Source organism: Balaenoptera acutorostrata, chromosome 12, assembly GCF_949987535.1.
Source record: "Balaenoptera acutorostrata chromosome 12, mBalAcu1.1, whole genome shotgun sequence".
Taxonomy (NCBI): Eukaryota; Metazoa; Chordata; class Mammalia; order Artiodactyla; family Balaenopteridae; genus Balaenoptera; species Balaenoptera acutorostrata.
Genome location: NC_080075.1, coordinates 67,468,354 through 67,486,574, shown reverse-complemented (window position 1 = coordinate 67,486,574; position 18,221 = coordinate 67,468,354). Strand labels below are relative to the sequence as shown.

General features: G+C 40.4%; 1 protein-coding gene across 12 annotated transcripts in view; it reads left to right on the top strand.

Moving 5' to 3' along the window:
- Window positions 1–18,221, top strand: part of LTBP1 (latent transforming growth factor beta binding protein 1) — a 432,848-nt gene that overhangs the window by 176,780 nt on the left and 237,847 nt on the right. For 5 of the 12 annotated variants that reach the window (XM_057557927.1, XM_007191400.3, XM_057557925.1 and 2 more), the window contains exon 1: window positions 1,299–1,665. The exons of 1 other annotated variant lie outside the window; for it this stretch is intronic. In XM_057557927.1, coding sequence (XP_057413910.1) covers window positions 1,443–1,665 — 223 coding nt within the window. In that variant the 5' untranslated portion in view covers window positions 1,299–1,442. Of the gene's footprint in view, window positions 1–1,292; window positions 1,666–18,221 lie in introns of those variants that run through there. 6 more of the 12 variants (XM_057557919.1, XM_057557920.1, XM_057557921.1 and 3 more) reach the window with 3 other exon arrangements.

The window sequence follows — 18,221 nt, the reverse complement described above, 5'->3', positions numbered from 1 at the left end:
GCAATATAAAGGGGGAGAATCTCTTCTGTTGGGCAGGGGATGGTAGAAGATAGGCTGACCCAAAGGCAGGCTTTCCTTTGCCCACTGCAGTAACACAGTGACCACAGGAAGGGCACTGCTTCCAATCAGCCTTAAGGCTTCAAAGATGAATCATGTCTCTTCCGCTCTCTTGAGCTGCTGCTACCATTTTTGCTCTCTGCTTAGGCTCCTGGGAAGCGGAAGGACCTGGCTGGGGGCATTTCACAGATGTGGATGTCAAAATAGGGTTTCTGTATTGTGCTTTGCCCGAGTTTATATTGGGGCCTGGCTGCAAGTGGCAATCCTGGATGAGGCCATCCCTTCTCTGTGCAACTCTGTTGTTATTGCACAAAAGCAGCCGTAGACAGTATGTAAATGCACGAGTGGCTGTGTTCCAATAAAACTTTATTTACAAAAGCAGGCAGTGGGCCAGATTTGATCCTAGGGGCATTGCTTGCTGACCCCTGATAAACATTGAAATTTAAAACTGGCTGGAAAACATCATTTCTAATTCTCTCATGTTTTGGAGAAAAGGTGAAATGACAGGTCCAGAGTCATAGCATGGTTGACCCAGGATTACCACCCAGAATCTGACTTGAAGATGAGTGTCCATTATGTGATATTGTGCCGCCTCTGCTGTGTAACAGGTGATAGCATCTGGTTTTTAAAAGAGGGCTGTATGAATGAAAGAAATACCTCCTTTAGGTGGCTTGTGAGGAGCCGCAGTGAGAGCTCCAGGGTGGCATTTTAACCGAGGCAATCCTTTAGCCCAGGGACTTGGCCTCCTTTTTCTTAGATGGACCCTGTTCACAGTAAAACAAAATTTAGGTTGCATAAATTTATATGGAGAAGGAGTGCCCAGAGTTGTGAAAAAGCACTGGGCTCCTGCAGCTGCGTCACAGGATTTGATCACTTCAGCTGGGAGTGCCAGGAGATTTGAGACAGATGTTTTCAGACATGCTGCATGCCTAAAACATTTCCAGGGGTCGGGCTGCAAATAGTGACTTAATAAGTGGAGGAACAGGGAAAGTATGCAAGTCGAGGACACAAGAGTTTATTCACCACTAGGTGCACGGCCAACCTCTGTGCATTACATCTGCCTGTCAGGGCTGGCTCTTTCATCTGTCGTGCCCTCCGTACTGCTCTTTGTCTGCCCGTGAATAAAGTGCAGCATTGTGGTTAGTAATCCCACTCCAGTGACTCGACTTCAAATGTGGTTTTGGAGTGCATCCCAGAGTTCTGTTTGCTAAGCTTCCTACTCCTGTTTCAGAGACACCACTGGATACAGAGCAGCGAGCACTAAAGGCTTCCCTCTTTCCTTAACCTGTCGGGTTGTGGGCTCTCTCTTTCCCCCTCTCCCTCCTTTCCTTTCTCTTTTTCCTTTTTTTTTTTTTTTTTTTTTAAAAACCTTCCAAGGCAAGTTCATGGATACTAAGCTGATGTGTTTGTTGTTCTTTTTCTCCCTGCCTCCACTCCTAGTGAGTAACCACACTGGCCGCATCAAGGTGGTCTTTACTCCGAGCATCTGTAAAGTGACCTGCACCAAGGGCAGCTGTCAGAACAGCTGTGAGAAGGGGAACACCACCACTCTTATTAGTGAGAACGGTCACGCTGCCGACACCCTGACAGCCACGAACTTCCGAGTGGGTGAGTTCTAACTGTCCTTGCTGACTAGAGTTTGAGATCGTAGCATTTAGACACCCCCTCCATTCACACTGCTCTCTGCTTGAATGGGTTTCTGTCTATGAGTACGCATATGCTGCTTTCACGAGATCCTTTAAATTACTTTCAGAATAATTTTTAACTTGGTATTTGGTTTCTGAGAGAGATGGCAAGGAGAGTATTGCCCCTAATTGTTTATCATGTATACAGCCTTGTGGTGATGGGGAGGTATTAGTAGGACAGAAGGGAAGAGGCTTTAAATTAAGACCCTGATGTACAGCTTGCATTGATCAATTTCAGATTTTATCTGTTCAGTGATAAGTAGAATTTTTGTTAGATTTGACTCACGTTATAAAATTTGGATGGTAGTGGTTAAATTTAAACTTTTATGTCATAAATAGCCAGGTTCTAAAAAGTTTCTAAAAATGGTCAAAAATCTGTATTTCAGTTGTAGAAAGGGATACAGACTTGCATCTTTTGCCACGTTTCTGCTGTGTATCAAAAGGCTAAATTATAAGTTGATATATGACATGGATTTGGGGGAAGATATGCTAGTGGATTACTGTCAGCACTTAAAGCCTTTTAATCTTTCATAATTTAAATACGAACTATGGTAGTTACTGAAAAAGGCTTTTTACTTTTAAATTCTTGTTTCTTTTTTACTACTTTGTAAATGGAGAAAGTATTGTGGACCACTGAATGCTGTCACACTGCCATGTTGTCATGCAATATGGTATTTTTGTCACGGAAAAATGTCTTTTATTATTTTTTGACCAATTATGGTTTGCCATGTGTACTCAAATAATCACAGACACCCATGATACTTTATGAGTTACTCACAAGAATAACCCAAATGTCAGACAGATAATAACACTGGCTAGATCTGGTCTTTTTATGGAATATTGCTGTTTAGTCTTGAGAGCATGTGTCTAGGGGGTGGGGGGGGGCTGTCTGTTTCAAACTGATTTCCATCAAGACAAAATACAAGGAGGCAGTTTGAAGCCCTTATTAGCTCTTTGATTATCCTCCGGTTTTACTGTGACTCCGGTTTCTTTTGAGGTCAAAGCACTGTTCTTGATAGTCTATACTTGGAAAAAAACATGTGCCCATAGATACTATTTAAAGGGGTATTGTTAATTTCCTGGCTATGATAGCGGTACTTCAGGCATATTTTTTAAAAGAATTTAACTGTTAGGTGCCAAGTGGCACATTATGCTTTAGCAGGACAGAGAGCTGAGTCTACCGGGAAGTGTGTTAAACTGATGATCAGGAAACTAGATTCTGGTCCTGGTCCTGCCAGTAACTAGCAAATCCACCGGGTGCGACAGTTAATATTTCTGGACCTTAGTGTTTCTCCTCCATAAAATAAATGGCTTATATTTAGTGATGTCTAAAATTCAGTCCCTCTCTAAAATCCTAGGACTTTTTATCAGTAATAAGCAAAATTGTTTTTCGGCTTTTTTACAGGGCTATAGACAAGGAAGAGAAAAAGCAATTCCCAATTAGGTTATGACGGGCTAAATGGCTTATTCCCATTTTTACTTTCCTTGATTGCCTTCCTTACTCTCATTGCTTTTCTTCCTCCATCATCATCGATAGTGTCTGCTCCTCTTCCTTTTGGCATTTTTCATAAACCTTTACAGTAGGAATGACAAAGTAATTGGGTGGGTGGTAATTTTTTGGCTTAAAGTGTATTCGCTTCGAAACTAAATATTTGAAGGCTTTGAGAAGCAGAGGAAGTCTACTTGTTAAAGCATGCTGCACACTTTCCTCTCTGGCATTAGAGCAGATGTTTAGGAACAGGATACACACAGCCTATTCAAAATACAAAACGGAACACAACTATTTACCAAAAAAATCTCAAAACTGGCCCTAAAACTCTGCCACAAAAGGATTGGCAGAGTAGTTTAATTTTAAAAAATAATAATAAAAGGGAGAGGGCATAGTAATGAATAGTTTCACATTGGAAATCATGGGAATTGTTTCATTTATATCCTGAGCTATTTCTCTTCTGTACTTCAAATCAAATATAGGGTAATTTGACAGACAAGTTTTAAAAATTATTTTACTGAAGGTGGTAATTTTGTAGAATTTAGAGATTATGATTCTCCAGGAATACAGAGAATTTCAAAATTCATTTTTAGGCATGTAAGATATCTTCTGGGGATTTACTGGTTTAATATAATTTTATTACTTACAGGAAGTGGCTTTCTAATTGATTTTTTCCTCACCATCTATATTTACAATATGTTAAATCTTTTGACAAATAAGATGTGTTACATGGAAAATAGTAGTTTGAGGACAATTCAAAATGTATTGTAACTTGTCAGCTCCTCTTTGGCCTCTGATATTTAAGGCTACTGAAAGGTAGGCAAACTTTAAGGGGCCAGATAGTAAATATTTTAGACTTTGCAGCCCATACGGTGTGCGTCACAAGCACTCAACCCTGTGTGGTATCGTGACAACAGCCAGATATGGTAGGTACGGGAAGGGTGCGGCTGCGTTACAAAAACAGTCAGTGGGCTGAATTTGACTCTAGTGCCAGCGTTTGCTGACCCCTGCCCCAAGGAGTCAAAATAATACAGGGAAAACCATATAGATTTCATAGTTAAGGCACCTTAATTAAATAATCCATTTTGATGATCAGAAGAGCAGAAATAATTTTTAACATTTCCATGGTGATGTCCAGTTATTTTGAAAGAGGTAGAATGGATATTATTGTCACCATCTTTTTGGCCAAGGAGACTGAGGTACACTGGCTTAAGTGAGTCTCCCTTCATTACACAGCAATTCAGTTAGCTGGGACTAGAGCCCAGGTCTCCCTGTGTCCTCTTTAACTCTCTGGGGTCTGACTGTGATGTGTAGGAGGGACAAGTAAAGGAAGAACCTGAGGGAGTTGGGTTTTCTGGGAAGGCCGGATGGTATAACAGAGAATTAGCAACCGGGAGGCAAATAGCCCTGGGTTCGAATGCTGGCTTCTTCATGTCCATTGGTCGTGCTTACCTGGCTCACTGTCCTTTCCAGGTTCAGGTCACTCATCCACACAATGCAGGTGATAATAGGTAGGTGGTGGGTTTAGTAGGCACAGGGGTGACATAGGTTCCTGCCTCCCTTTTTTGTGCTGCTCCTGTTTTTTCTTTCTGGTCTATGGTGACTATGAGTCTGGGCTGGTTCATATGTGAGAGGCAGGTGCATTTCTTGTGACAGTTAAGCATGTACTCTCTTTTCCTGGGAATTCAGTGGGAGAAATAACCTTAACTTCTACTTAATGTGACTCTAAAAGTGAGGCCTAAATGAAGATGATGTCCAAGGGAAGTACTCTGAGATTCTAAGATAAACTCATTTTTGTGAATGTGATACTGACATGATATAACAGAATATTTACATTAAAGGGAATTTTCTGTAAAGCAAACTCTAAATATGACTTTTGTTGTGGCATTCTGACCTTTGCCTCCTTGCACTTTCCTGCCTTTGCCTTTTTACAAAATGGAAACATATCCCCAGTTTTAATGGCTTCTTTGCATTTCATGGGGGTATAATGAAGATGACCTCCTGGGACTTTTAAGTTGTTGCTTATAGAGTTATAAGTTTCTCTAATAAGAAGAACATAGGAATTCTCTGTTGCCACAAGTAGAATATTTCAAATAAAATGATACTGTTGCTTGGCATATCTTACTTGTAGAGAAAGACATTGAAAGGCAATCACAATTGCTAAGCTAACACATTTGGTTTATGTGGTGCTGCTTTCTCTGAGGAGTCATGAGGGACTCATGTTCCATCAGCACCAACTGAACACTGATAAAAAGCATTTGAGAATTTAAAAACTATGATCCCATGTTATTTCATTTGGTGCTTGCTTGCCCTGAGAGAGGTAAATGGTAGTATCCATATTTTATAGATGTGAGTACCAAGGCTTCAGTGGTTTGATCAAAGGTGACTTTAAGTCAGGTTTTCTTATTCCAGAGTCTAAAAACCTCTTCTCTTCCTGTGTTGCCTCCTATGACCATGTGTTAAGTGATTATGTAGACAACATTGTGCTAGATTTTCCAGGACAAGAAAATCGTAAAGCTGCCCTTGAAGAGCTTATGCTTTGAGGAGGAGATGAGGAGTGAATGTAAATAACCCTCATTTAAGGTAGAAAGCTCATAGCAGGACCTCAGAAGAGGCGATATCACTTCTAGCTGAGGAAGAATACTTTGAGAGAGAAGGGATGGCATGTGACTTTTCTGTTCAGTTCTTTGTGCTCTCCCCAGCTGCTAAACACGTTGGCTCATAGTAGGAGTAGGTTGTCTGACGGCAGACTGATGGGGGCAGTGCAACTTGACACAATGATACGTTCCAAAATAAAGATGGATGGGAAGGGAGAGGTAAAGTTGATAAGGGAAGGAAGAATTTACCCATTTGAATGAGGCATGGAGACATGCAGGCACAGGTGGTTTGTGGAAATCGAGAGGAGTTGCATTTGCTGGTGAAAGCATGAAAGGCAGTAATCCTGGATGGCAAGTCTGGGAAGGTAGACTGGGGCACGGCTGTGGAGCACCTTGAATTTCAAGCTTAGGAATTTGGCTTTTACTCTTTCAGAACTTACTAAAGGAGTTCTCTGAAAAGGGGACATTGATATTTATCATTCTGAAAAAGAGAGAGGGAAGGTTTCTCGGTTTTTTAGGCAGGAAACTAGTGATCTAATAGTCTAAATAAGCTCTGAACAGCCCATAGTAATGATGACAACCTCTAGCCGCTTTCACCTATTGTGAGGTTCCTTTGCTGCCCTACACTGGGAATCTCCCCATGTATGTCAGAAAGCCAACTCAATACTACAGTGTTTTGGGGTGGAATGGAAGCGTCCTTGATGCTACACTCATTATGTAGGTTCTCCTCATAAGGATGGAAGAAAATTCACTCTCAGTGAGGCATTAAATAAACCAACATCACTGCTCAGTCGGGAGAAGCATTGAGACTTTTTGGGGAGCGGCTTAGTTCAGACACTGAGTCGTTCACCTTCTTATCATTGTTTGGATCCCTTGGTGTTTATCCAGCACAGAAACCGATGAAAGGCAACATGTCACTCTTTGAACTGGTGCATATATTTTCCCCTTAACGCATTGTACAGGTTTTATGTTTTTTAAAGATTAGCCAATACAATGGTTGCCTTTCATTTGGGCAAGTTAGAGTGCTTATGAACTTGTGCAACTACTCCAAAATATATTTAGCCTCATAAAATTATCTTCTAATACTGAGTAAATGTCATCATGTAGAGCACTGCCTTTATTTAAGTTGTGAAGCACCCTTAAAAGGCAGGTGTTGGGAACGTTATTCATCTAACATATACTTACTGAGCACCTACTATGTGCCAGGGATTGGTTTAAGCTTTAGGAATATATAGCAATGAATAAAATAGGCAAAGTCCTTGCTCTCCTGCTATATTAAAAGCATGTGGCTATATATCAATAATATATGAACCTTTAGGACATTACGTTGAGTGAAATGAGCCAGTCACGAGAAGACAAATACTGTGATTCCACTTATGAAATACCTAGAATAGTCAGATTCTTAGAGAAAGAGAATGGTAGTTGCTGGTGTTGGTGGAAGGGGGGAAATAAGGAATTATTTCATGAGTACTAAATTTCAGTTTTGAAGGTAACATTCGAGACAGTATATGAATATATAATACTTAACACTACTGAACTGCACACCTAGAAATGATTAAGATGGTAAATTTTACATCACATGTATTTGACCAAAATTTTTAAAAACTACAAGAGTGTACATTACTGTCAGATGTATACTATCAAAAATATACTGTCAGAAACATTATATATGATATAATGTCAGGTAGTGACAGATGCCATGAAGAAATAAAAAGTTGAGAGAGGGGAGATCATGGGGAGTGTTGGTGGGAGGTATGGATCACTATTTCGGGCATGTTAGGAAGGGCTCTATGGTTAGATGCTGCGTAAGCAGAGACTTAAATGAAGTGAGTGATGAGCTCTTGGAGGGAACATCACACACTTAATAATCTAACTCTGTGACTGTGTTTGTTATTTTATTTAAACTGTAGAACCTCTCCAAAGGCTGGTGTGAGAAGCATTTATTCATACTCTTCCAAATGTCATTTTGGGTTAGGTTTTAGTGATGTGTATGGTATCAGGGAATCATATTTAATAATATCTTTAGTTAAAGAGCCTCATGTACAGAGGATAGAGCCAAGCAAGTCTTGTCCCCTGGGTGGAAAAATGGTCCTGGAATTATTGCAGAAGGAATCTTGGTTATTTATAATTAAAGAAGGATAGGGTCTTAGATGTAGAAACAAATTACCAAAAAAGCTGTGTCACTTCTTTCTTCAACATTATTTTGTATAAGACAGATGACATGATTTTTGACTGGAGCTTTTAAGTAAGGGAAATAAAATTGGTTCTGTTTATGAGGGCGTGTGTGTGTGTGTGTGTGTGTGTGTGTGTGTGTGTGTTAGGGAGAGGGTAGTGAGTGGAAGGGAGCTTCATGGAAAGGTAGTTTCAGGGGTTGGTCGGACCAAGGAAGAACAATAGGTTGACCCTAAAAGCCAAAATTGGGAGAAAATGGGGTGCTATTTGATTGAAGATGAAGATTCCTGAAGCCGGGAAAGTGAGGGGCATCAGAGTGGGTAGTGTAGAAAGTATGTCTGTAGTCAGAACAGTTTAAAAAAAAAAAACCGTAGGTAAAAGAGGGTTCAGCAGTCTGCTGGCTCTGTGAGAAAGTCATGTGTGATAGATTGCTGCTTTTAAGCTATGTCTGGCCTGTATCATGGGGGTGGATGGGACTTCTTAAAGGAGTCTTGCTAGGCTAGCCTAGGATAAATGACCTTTCAAAATTCCTTGGAGTCTGCAACACAATGTCACAAAGCATGTGTTCTTTCCTAGTCTGTCAGCTTGAGCATGTGGAATGATCTTTGGAAAACTCCAGACTGCTTAGCATAGCACACAGGGCCCCTCCAGGATCAGCTGCCGCCTGACTCCCTGGCTGTGCCCCTTTCTCTCTGCTTCTGCCAAACTGAGCCTCTAGGGGTGCCAAGGTCTCCCAGTGCTCCAAGCCTTCTGTGCCTCTGTTCACACCGATGCCTCTGCCTGGGGGGTGTGCTCCCCCACCCAGTCTGCCTGGGCATCACCCACTGCTTTTGCAAGAGTCAGCCAAGCACCACTCAGGCTACAGAGCCCCACTTCCCTTACTTGTTGCCGTGCCTGTTTCTTCCACTGAGCTCCAAACTGGGGACAGGGCCCTGTCTGCTTCACGTTGGGATCCCCAGCGCTGGTGTAGTGCCTCACTTGGGAGATGCTTAACTCATTCTGGTTGACAGAGTACACTGTCTCTGCAGGTGCCCATATGAGGGTGGCGTGTACACACCTACCCAGCACAGCTTCTTCGTGATTTCTTGGGCAACTGAAATCGCAGGAGCAGAATAATCATCTGAGAAGTCTCTACAGGGCTTGGGGTCACAGGAGAGAACACATTCCAGTATCTGCAAGATGCATGAAAAAGGGCACCTTTGTAACACTGTGCTTGGAGTTTGGATTTTACATTTTTAATACTGACTGCAGTGTTCTTTCTACTCAGGGCAAAGTGTAGTTAGATTTCCATACCTTTAGTACAGTTTCCCACCTCACGGAATTCCTGCTCCCATCCTGCGTCTATCTAAATACTGACAGTCTTTTAAGGAACAACCTCAAGTTCCATTTCAAACACTTCTGTCTGTGCTATTTTTTTTTTCTCCTATTTTGCCTCTAGTCATTACCATGCCAATTGACACTCGGTGGTCTAGCTCAGGTGTATTACTGACTGGTCCCAGGACCCTGGGCTGGTGATTGAACCTCTTTGATTCCATGCTGGTAAAATGAATCTGATAATGCCTTGACCTTCCTGTGGAACTGTCCTGAGGCTCACGAGAGGGAGCAGGCTGGTGGTGCATGTGGGTTCCTTGGATCGCCTTGCAGATCTCTCTCTACTTCTGAAAATAACAAATCCTGCTCTTAATTAGCAAACCCTACCTCCTGTGAACTGGGGGAGAGTACGTCCCTTTCTTGGATACGGTGTGCTACCTGTGTCCCACAGAGACGGTGGTTCCTTTGTTTACCGATCCCTATAGCACAGTAGCATCAAGAAAGACACAGGAGGATGTTTCTAGTACTCCTTCATGTTGGCACTCTACTAGTACCAACTCCGCTAGTGCACAGAAGGCTCTTTGCTTACATTTAGGCTTGCTCCGGGCGGGTTAGACTACCCACAGAGTATTGTCAGTTACCATCATCACATGGCAGAGACAACCTACTAGCACTGTGCCCACCTCTGCCTCGGATCATGTACCGCCTCCTTGAGGGGTTCACTTGCTCACCCAGGAAGCTCTTGCGTGTTGCCAAGCCTGCTGGCAAGGGTGAGAGCATTTAAACAACGTAGCACGCTTTGGAACCAAAAGCTGTGGTCAGGAGGAAAAGGAATCACCTTGAAGGGATGGGGCATCCCCAGTGATATAGGATTATAACATTTGATCCCGCTTTGTGCTGTTCACTTGGCCGTCGTTTGTGTCATTTACCTCTGGACTCCTAGGTTGGAGTCAAATTAAAGATGCTGCTGGACTTGAAATAGATACTGAAGTCGTGTTTATGTGATATAGTATATACCTGCAGCGTTTATTGGCTTACGAGTTGGGCTCAGTTTTGCATCTATTGTCTAAAAGTCGAACATTTGTACCAGCTTGTCATATTCAGGTATATATAAATTTTCCAAGTGGAGGAGGAATAATGAATTTGTATATTGTTGGAAAAACCTCTTGGAACTAACATCACAGATGATGTGAAAATGATTTTGAGGGCAGCCACACAGTCCTCTTCAGCCTATGCAGTCCAGGAAAATAAAATAACTACCAAATGGGGAAGGATGAAGTTAGTGAGGAAGTTTGTTTGTGATTTATTTCCCAAAGTTATATCACAAAGAAAATGAGATGAGCCAGATGCCCTTCTATTGCCAATTTAATGTAATGCTCTCACCGATGCACTTATTAAAACTCAATTTTCTGTTGAGTTGAAGGGTGTGGGTTTAAGGAATGGCTTACTGCTTCACTCCATTATCTTGAATTTAGACTCATGCAATAATTACTGAAAAACTGGCATGACTGCAGTGTTGGCTTTTTGTAAGATTTGGTGGAAAAAAGAAAGAACTTTATGCAGTAATGAGAGATTTCTTCACTCTGAGACCAAACTTCAGATGCCCATCAGATTCAATAAAAATTTGTTCTGGATTATGGGGACTTTCTAAGCTTTCCTAGTATAAAAACTCAGCCTGATTTTCATCAGATTTTCCCTAGAAGAGGTAAAAGGGAAACTTGACATTAAAATCCTTTGCAGTGAGGAAAGCAGACCACTGCCCATTTCCTGGCAAATTAGGAAAGTGCACTAGAACATAAAGTCTATTTAGCAAGATTATAATATGTCACTTTTTGCCACTGCATTGTCCCTTTCTAAAGGAAGGGTGATTTATGAGTTCTTTGGATCTTCTTGTATTAATAACATCTTGAGCCAGCTGTTTTATTGGGTGTACACACAGGGTAATTAGAAACATCTGAGAGTCCTATAATGTGCCCGGAAAACCATCAAGCTGTATGGAAAAGAAAAAAATAATGTTCATGCCAAAGTTGTGTACTTGATAAATAGGTGCATTAGTATTAAACAGAATTTACTCTATTCTACCATTTTTGAAAAAGAAGCTAGGCTCTTCAGGCTGAAAATATTCTTTCGTTGAAATACACTCATTGCAGAAATCATAACCTTATTTGGTAAAAGACTCCTGACTGTGCTGTTCATACAGTAATTATCATTTCCCTTCTGTCAAACTTCATCATATTATAGACCATTTTCTGCCAGAAGAAGTATTTCTTCTTTTTACCTGGCAGTTACTTGGAAACCTTAGAATTCTGAGGGATCTCATTTAAGGAAATTAACTCTTAGAAACGTACTGCACCAGGGACTAATAGTGCCCAATTTGCCTAATAGTCTATCCTAGAAATTGGGTTGGGATTCAAGAGTTCTGGGCTCTATTTTAGCTGGTTATTTGAAATCTGATCTCCAATGGTGGCTGAGTTTGAATATTTGGGTATGCAGCAATCACAGCAGCTAAGTCAGGGCCTGATTTAAATCAGGTCCTGTTCTCTCTTCCCTCAAGACACAATCTAAGACAAGAAAACCTAACATTTGGTGGTGGCTGGTGAATGGTTCCTTTCATCTTCATTCACAAATAACAAGCCTGTATGAGAAGTCAGTGCTGAGTCAAACTGACATATCCCAGGCAGCTGTGGACAGGGCTCAAGTTGGAGGCCTCCGGTGTCTTTACAGCCTGTCTTGCTCTGCATGTCCCCACTGGGTGTGCCATTTTTATCCTTTTTGATCGTTTCGAATGGGAGTTTTCATCGCTCACAAAATCAGAATTGTAGCCAGTTGTCCATTTTGTTAGAGATTGGCGGTGACTTAATGAAGCCGCTGGACGGAGAAGTGGATTCACCTGTGTGAAAATGTTTATGGTGGGGCGGTGGGACCATCATTAGGAGCATTAAGCATTTTGGAAGTATTTTAGGCTGGTCTTTAAGAGAAGATACACTTGAATGATATCAAGTTGACTAAACCTGTCATAAGCCATCGTCCTTTCTGATGACATAAGATCTCTATTCTGAACTTTCCTATCCACAGTGCCTGGATTTGGACTTATGATCGTGGTGCTTGAGAGCACTTTCAACACTGTAGAGAAGGTGAATTAATGGACAATGGTCAACATGAATTTATTAGCTGGGACAGTAGAGCTGAAACTCCCCTTTCTTTGTGCCACCAAAAGCCCGCCGTATTTCCTTCAGTGTGGCCTCTTCCTCTTTCCAGTGTCAGCTACGGACACATGGGTTCTGTGTCTTTGTCTCTGAGATCCTCTTATTTTAGGTACATCCAGCAGGCATAGCCTTAGCTGGGGGCTCCCTCAGTTTCCTTTCTTCCTCTGAAGTATCTGGTTCGCATCCATAATGCAGATAGGAAGGGGAAAGTTGAGTTTGTCTAATGGTTCTCCACCAGGAGAAGTTTGGCTTCCCAGGAGAGACATTTGACAGGGTTACAAGACGTTTTTGGTTGTCCAGACTGGGAGGGGGAGGTATCCTGGCATGTAATGGGTAGAGACCAGAAATGCCACTAAGTAGCCTACAGTGCATAGGACAGTCCCCACAACGAAGAATTATTGGCCCCAAACGTCAACAGTGCCAAAGTTAAGAAGCTCTGCTGTAAGCATCGCCTTTTTCCCCATTGGACAACATCTTGGACCCACACTCTGGTAATTTTGTCCGGGTCCCTGGAGAACCCTCCCTCTTAAATCTCCAGGTAGTTCTCTAAGCAAAACCTCCAGCATTCTGACACAAATGTATTCTGTTTGTGATGATTCTGGGCATCAAACTGACAGCTCTTTCAGCCCTCCTCATACGTGTGTTCCCTAATAAACTGGACCCTGGCTTCTGTAGGCTTGATTTGCATTTGACTGTTTATATGAGATCTCGTTGGATTTTAGAGGGTGCAAGGATCGAGATGGTTTGGGATATCTCAGGATGACTCAACAAGTAGGATTGATTGGCCTTTATTATGAGGATTCTTTAGAAACTGAAGAAATAGCAAATGGGAAAACACTTAGCACAGGAGGCATTTTTTTAAAAAAGCACATCTCAGAAGTGATTGTATAATAGAAACCACTTTTCAACACTAACCATTGCTACTGTGGATACCCGTTTGCAAAGTGTCTGTGCTATGGCTGTTGGGAAAGAAAAGAAAGCCAAGTGTGTTTATTTGAATGATAGCATCATCACATGTTCAAATAAACACAGCACCTTGGGAGGGTACAGGTTTGTTATTTCTAACCCAAATGTCTTTACACATGCCTTTTGAAGGGTCGTGTTGCCAAGTTTGAAAGAAAAAACTATCCAAGCATTAAAAGTCTGACATATTATTTAACTTGTTGAAAAAAGAAAAACTTCCATGGCCAAAACACTCTAGGTTAGCTGGATAATGAAGTATATATCACTTTTTTCAAGAGCTCACTTTTGGACGGATCAAGAGCACTAGGGAGCGAGTAAAGACGTTGCCTTCACCTGCCTATAACCTCTTATAGCAGTTTTCTGTTATGTTTTGGTCATCTTGCCCAGGAAACTTGGAATTTTCACAGTTGATTCTTTGGTGCTTTTTCACTTGAATGAAATGCCTGTTCTTAATTCCGTCAATATAGCGGTGATATATTTTATTGCTTATCTTCATAAGACCCCAAACATATAATTCACGTGGCTGATTTTTTTCTGTTGTATCTTTTCTTCAGTTGTGGTAAAATATAACATTTACCATTTTAACCATTTTTAAGTGTATACTCCAGAGGCATTGAGTACATTGACAATGATGTACAGCCATGACCACTGTCCATTTCCAGAACTTTTCATTTTTGCAGAGACTCAATACCCATTCAACAATAGCTCCCCATCCCTCTCCCTCCTTGGTCCCTGATAACCTCTGTTCTGTTTTCTGTCTCTATAAATTTGCCTATTCTAAGTATTTCATATAAGTGGAATCATACAGCTTTTGTCTTTTTGTGTCTGGCTTATTTCACTTTGCGTGATGTCTTCAAGATTCCTCTATGTTGTGGTGTGTGTCAAAATTCCTTTTTTAAGGCTGAATAATTCTTCGTTGTATGTATATGCTACCTTTTGTTTATTCATTCGTCTGTTGATGGACATTTAAGTTGTTTCCATCTACTGTGAAAAAGACTGTTATGAACACGGGTGTACAAGTGCTGTTGGAAGCCCGGCTTTCATTTCTTTGAGGTCTATATCTAGAAATGGAATTGCTGGATCATATGGTAATTCTGTTTACTTTTTGAGGAATTGTCAAACTGTTTTCCACAGTGGCAGCACCATTTCACATTCCTACCAGCAGCGCACTAAGGTTCTAATTTCTCCGTGTCCTCACCAGTACTTCCTTTGTTTTCCCCCCTTTGGTAATAGGATCCTAGTGGGTGCGAAATAGTATCTCATTGTGGTTTTGTTTTTTTTTTTCCAGAAAAATAACACACTATTTTTTATTATTTAAATGCTCAACACACCTCTGTAATACCTTTTAACCTACATTTTGGTTGCATGATTTGTGACAACAATTCTGCAATATCATTTTCTACAGAGAAAAGAGAAACATAATTAAGTCCTTTCTTTACCAGGGTTGATAAAAATTATACTTGATTATTGACAACATGTAAAGTATTGTTCATCTTTACAACTCTTTATTGGTGTTGTCATGTAAATTTTTGGAACTGCTACATTTATGAAAAAACTTTCTCATTTGAACTGTAGGATTTTGGGGCATTACAAATTTTTATTTACCATGAGTATTTTTAAATACTGTGTTTTTTTTTTAACATCTTTATTAGAGTATAATTGCTTTACAATGGTGTGTCAGTTTCTGCTTTATAACAAAGTGAATCAGTTATACATATACATATGTTCCCATATCTCTTCCCTCTTGCATCTCCCTCCCTCCCACCCTCCCTATCCCACCCCTCCAGGTGGTCACAAAGCACCGAGCTGATCTCCCTGTGCTATGTGGCTGCTTCCCACTGGCTATCTATGTTACTTTTGGTAGTGTATATATGTCCATCTCATTGTGGTTTTGATTTGTGATTCCCTAATTACTAATGATGTTGAACCTCTTCTCATGGGCTTATCACCCTTTTGTATATCTTTGGAGAAACATTTATTCTAGTCCTTTGCACAATTTTGAATTGGTTTGTTGTGGTAGATCTTTTAAAAACTGGGATTTCCACTTACCAAGTTAGGCGTTTAATTACAGTGTTATCTATAGCTGATATTAATTGTGAATCTTCTGGGAGACCTGAGTTCCAGTCCTGGTCCTGCCATTTGAACAAGACTCATTTTTAAGTCTTAAGTTTTTCATCTGGAAAAGGAGGAGTTTAAGGAGTAAATGTTCAAGATCTTTTGCTATTATCCTGTCTAATATAAAGCCCTTTTAGGAGAATGATTTTAGAAGTATAAATGGAATTAAGCTATCTTTAGTATGTTTTATTCTGAAAATATTTACTATGATTTCCCAGTATATACAGTGTGTTCCCTTTTGTACTTTTTTGGCTCCACTTTCCGCTTTAAATGAAAGGATGATTTTATACAAGTTTAGTAATATATTGTGTGGTGATATGTCGTTGGCCTGACAAGCTTGATCAGAATACTAGAGGCCTGAAACATTTGACAGACTTACAAACTCTGTATTTTTCTTGCCTAGTCATTTAGATCAGAGTGCTGAGAAGAGTTTGGCCAGAAACAGAACGCCTCCATGGTGGCCTGAAGGAAGCACAGCTTGTATGGAGTGAGATGCAAGGATGGAGTTGATGTGGGTTCGGCCACTCAGTTTATAAAGAGCTAATTTTTTTTTCTTTTTTTTTTTTTTTTTGGTGGTGAGCACTGAAATGAAGGCCTGCATGCCTTAGAATGTGCTGGACCCCTTCTGCAAACTATAACAAATGTGTGGTTTAGGATTAAAAATAGGAGCTGTGAGGGTTTAAATCACCTTACAGGGAAGATAAAGTCAAAACCTAATTTTAAACTTAAGGAACATAGTTTTTATTGTAATTGAAGAGGTAGCTTTTCCATCTGACACATGTTTGAGTTCATTTATCTCTTGCCAATTCCCCGGGTTATCTCAATTTACTTGGATTAACAGCTCCTTGAATTTTTTTCTTCCTGTGGAATTAAAGAAAAAGCCAGATGCACAAGTGTTCTGCAACCGTCAAAATACAGAGTTTAACAGTTGCCTGTGCTGGAAATCCAGCCTGCTCTGCACCCCTCGAGGCATCAGTGAGCTCCCTTTTCCTTCAGGAGATTGGCGGGTGGAGCAGGAGAGAGGTCGGGGTGTTTATTTGCAGCCCCTGTCATGAGGAGCTCTCTGCCAGGTCCTTATTTTTGCACTCCCAGGATACTATTCTCACTGTGGTTTTCCCAGAACTCAGCAGAGTTCCTATGTACCGATGTCAAGAATCTCTTTATTAGTCTTCAATTTTGCCCCACTTTAATGTTCCTCTTTTTCCTGGCAGTGTTTTGACTCATACTAAAATTAGTTAAAAGACCTGAAGGCAGATTTTTAAACAGTCGATTTGTATGGCATCTACTTTAAAAAATATGTATAATTAGCTTTTTTGATTACGTAATACATGGTACAAAACTTAAAAGACACAAGAAGGCCTACTCTAGGGTGAAAATGAAGTTCTCTTTTGTAGGGGCAAATACTCTTACCCATTTCTTGAGTATTCTTCTTGAATTTGAGTGTGGGAGCATATAACCTTGAAACTGCTAGAATATTTTATTTAGTATATTTCACTGTGCTTTGTTTACCTGGCAATTCATATCAGCACCAACAAATCTGCCTTGTTCTTTTTGATGACTGCATAATACTCCATGCTGGCATACACTGTAATGTATTTAACTAGACTGTATTGTTCAGCATTTGCCTTTGCAACTTTTTCTGTTATCATCCAAACTGCAGTGAATAATAAATTCTTAGTACACATGGGTGATTATCTGAGGATAAATTATTAGAAGCAAAATTGCTGCATCAAAGGGTATGTGCTGATTTAATTTTAACAGATATTTACCAAATCATCTGCTATAAAAGCTGAATCATTTACATTCCCAATACTGAGAAATTAGGATTTAGAACCCTAATTTGCATCTCCCAATAAAGATAGTGTTTGTTTCATCATACTCTTTGCAATATAGATTATTAAGCATTTTGAACTCTGCAATTCTGATAGATAAGAGTTCTCATTTGTCTTTTACTTGTGCATGAGAATGAGTCTCCTCATGTGTCTAAAATAGGGGTTCTCAACCTCAACATTATTCCCATTTGGGCTGGAAAATTCTTTGTTTCAAGGGACCGTCCTATGCATTGTAGGATGTTTAGCAACATCCTGGTCACTACACAGTAGATTCAAGTAGCATTCCCACCCCCACCCTGCACCCAAGTTGTGACAACTAAAAATGTCTCCAGTTGTTGGCAAATGCTCCTGTGGGCAAAGTCACCACTGGTTGAGAACCCACTGGCCTAAAAGTTTTTCTCCTTTGCCTGTTTTTCTTTTCCATTGGATTGTTGGTGTTTTAACTTGGCTTATGGTAGTTTTTTCTTTTTCTTTCTTTTTTGGCCATGCGGAAATTTTGAATTTTTATATAATCAGACTTACCAGTCTGTTTCTTACTACTTATGATTGGTAGAGAAATCTGTTTTTGTGAAATTAAATCAAATAAAGGTACCAAATTCATCTTCCTTTGATCTGCAGAGACACCTCTTCAATCTTAGACAGCAAACTCCATGGGGAATACCAGGGTAAGCCTTGAATTTTGTTGAGTGGCATATAAATATATTGAGTGGATTAGAAATCTTCACTTAACACTTCTTGAGTGCCTTCTGTGAGCCCAGCTCTGTTTTGGTCACCTTCCACGTATTACATTTTCA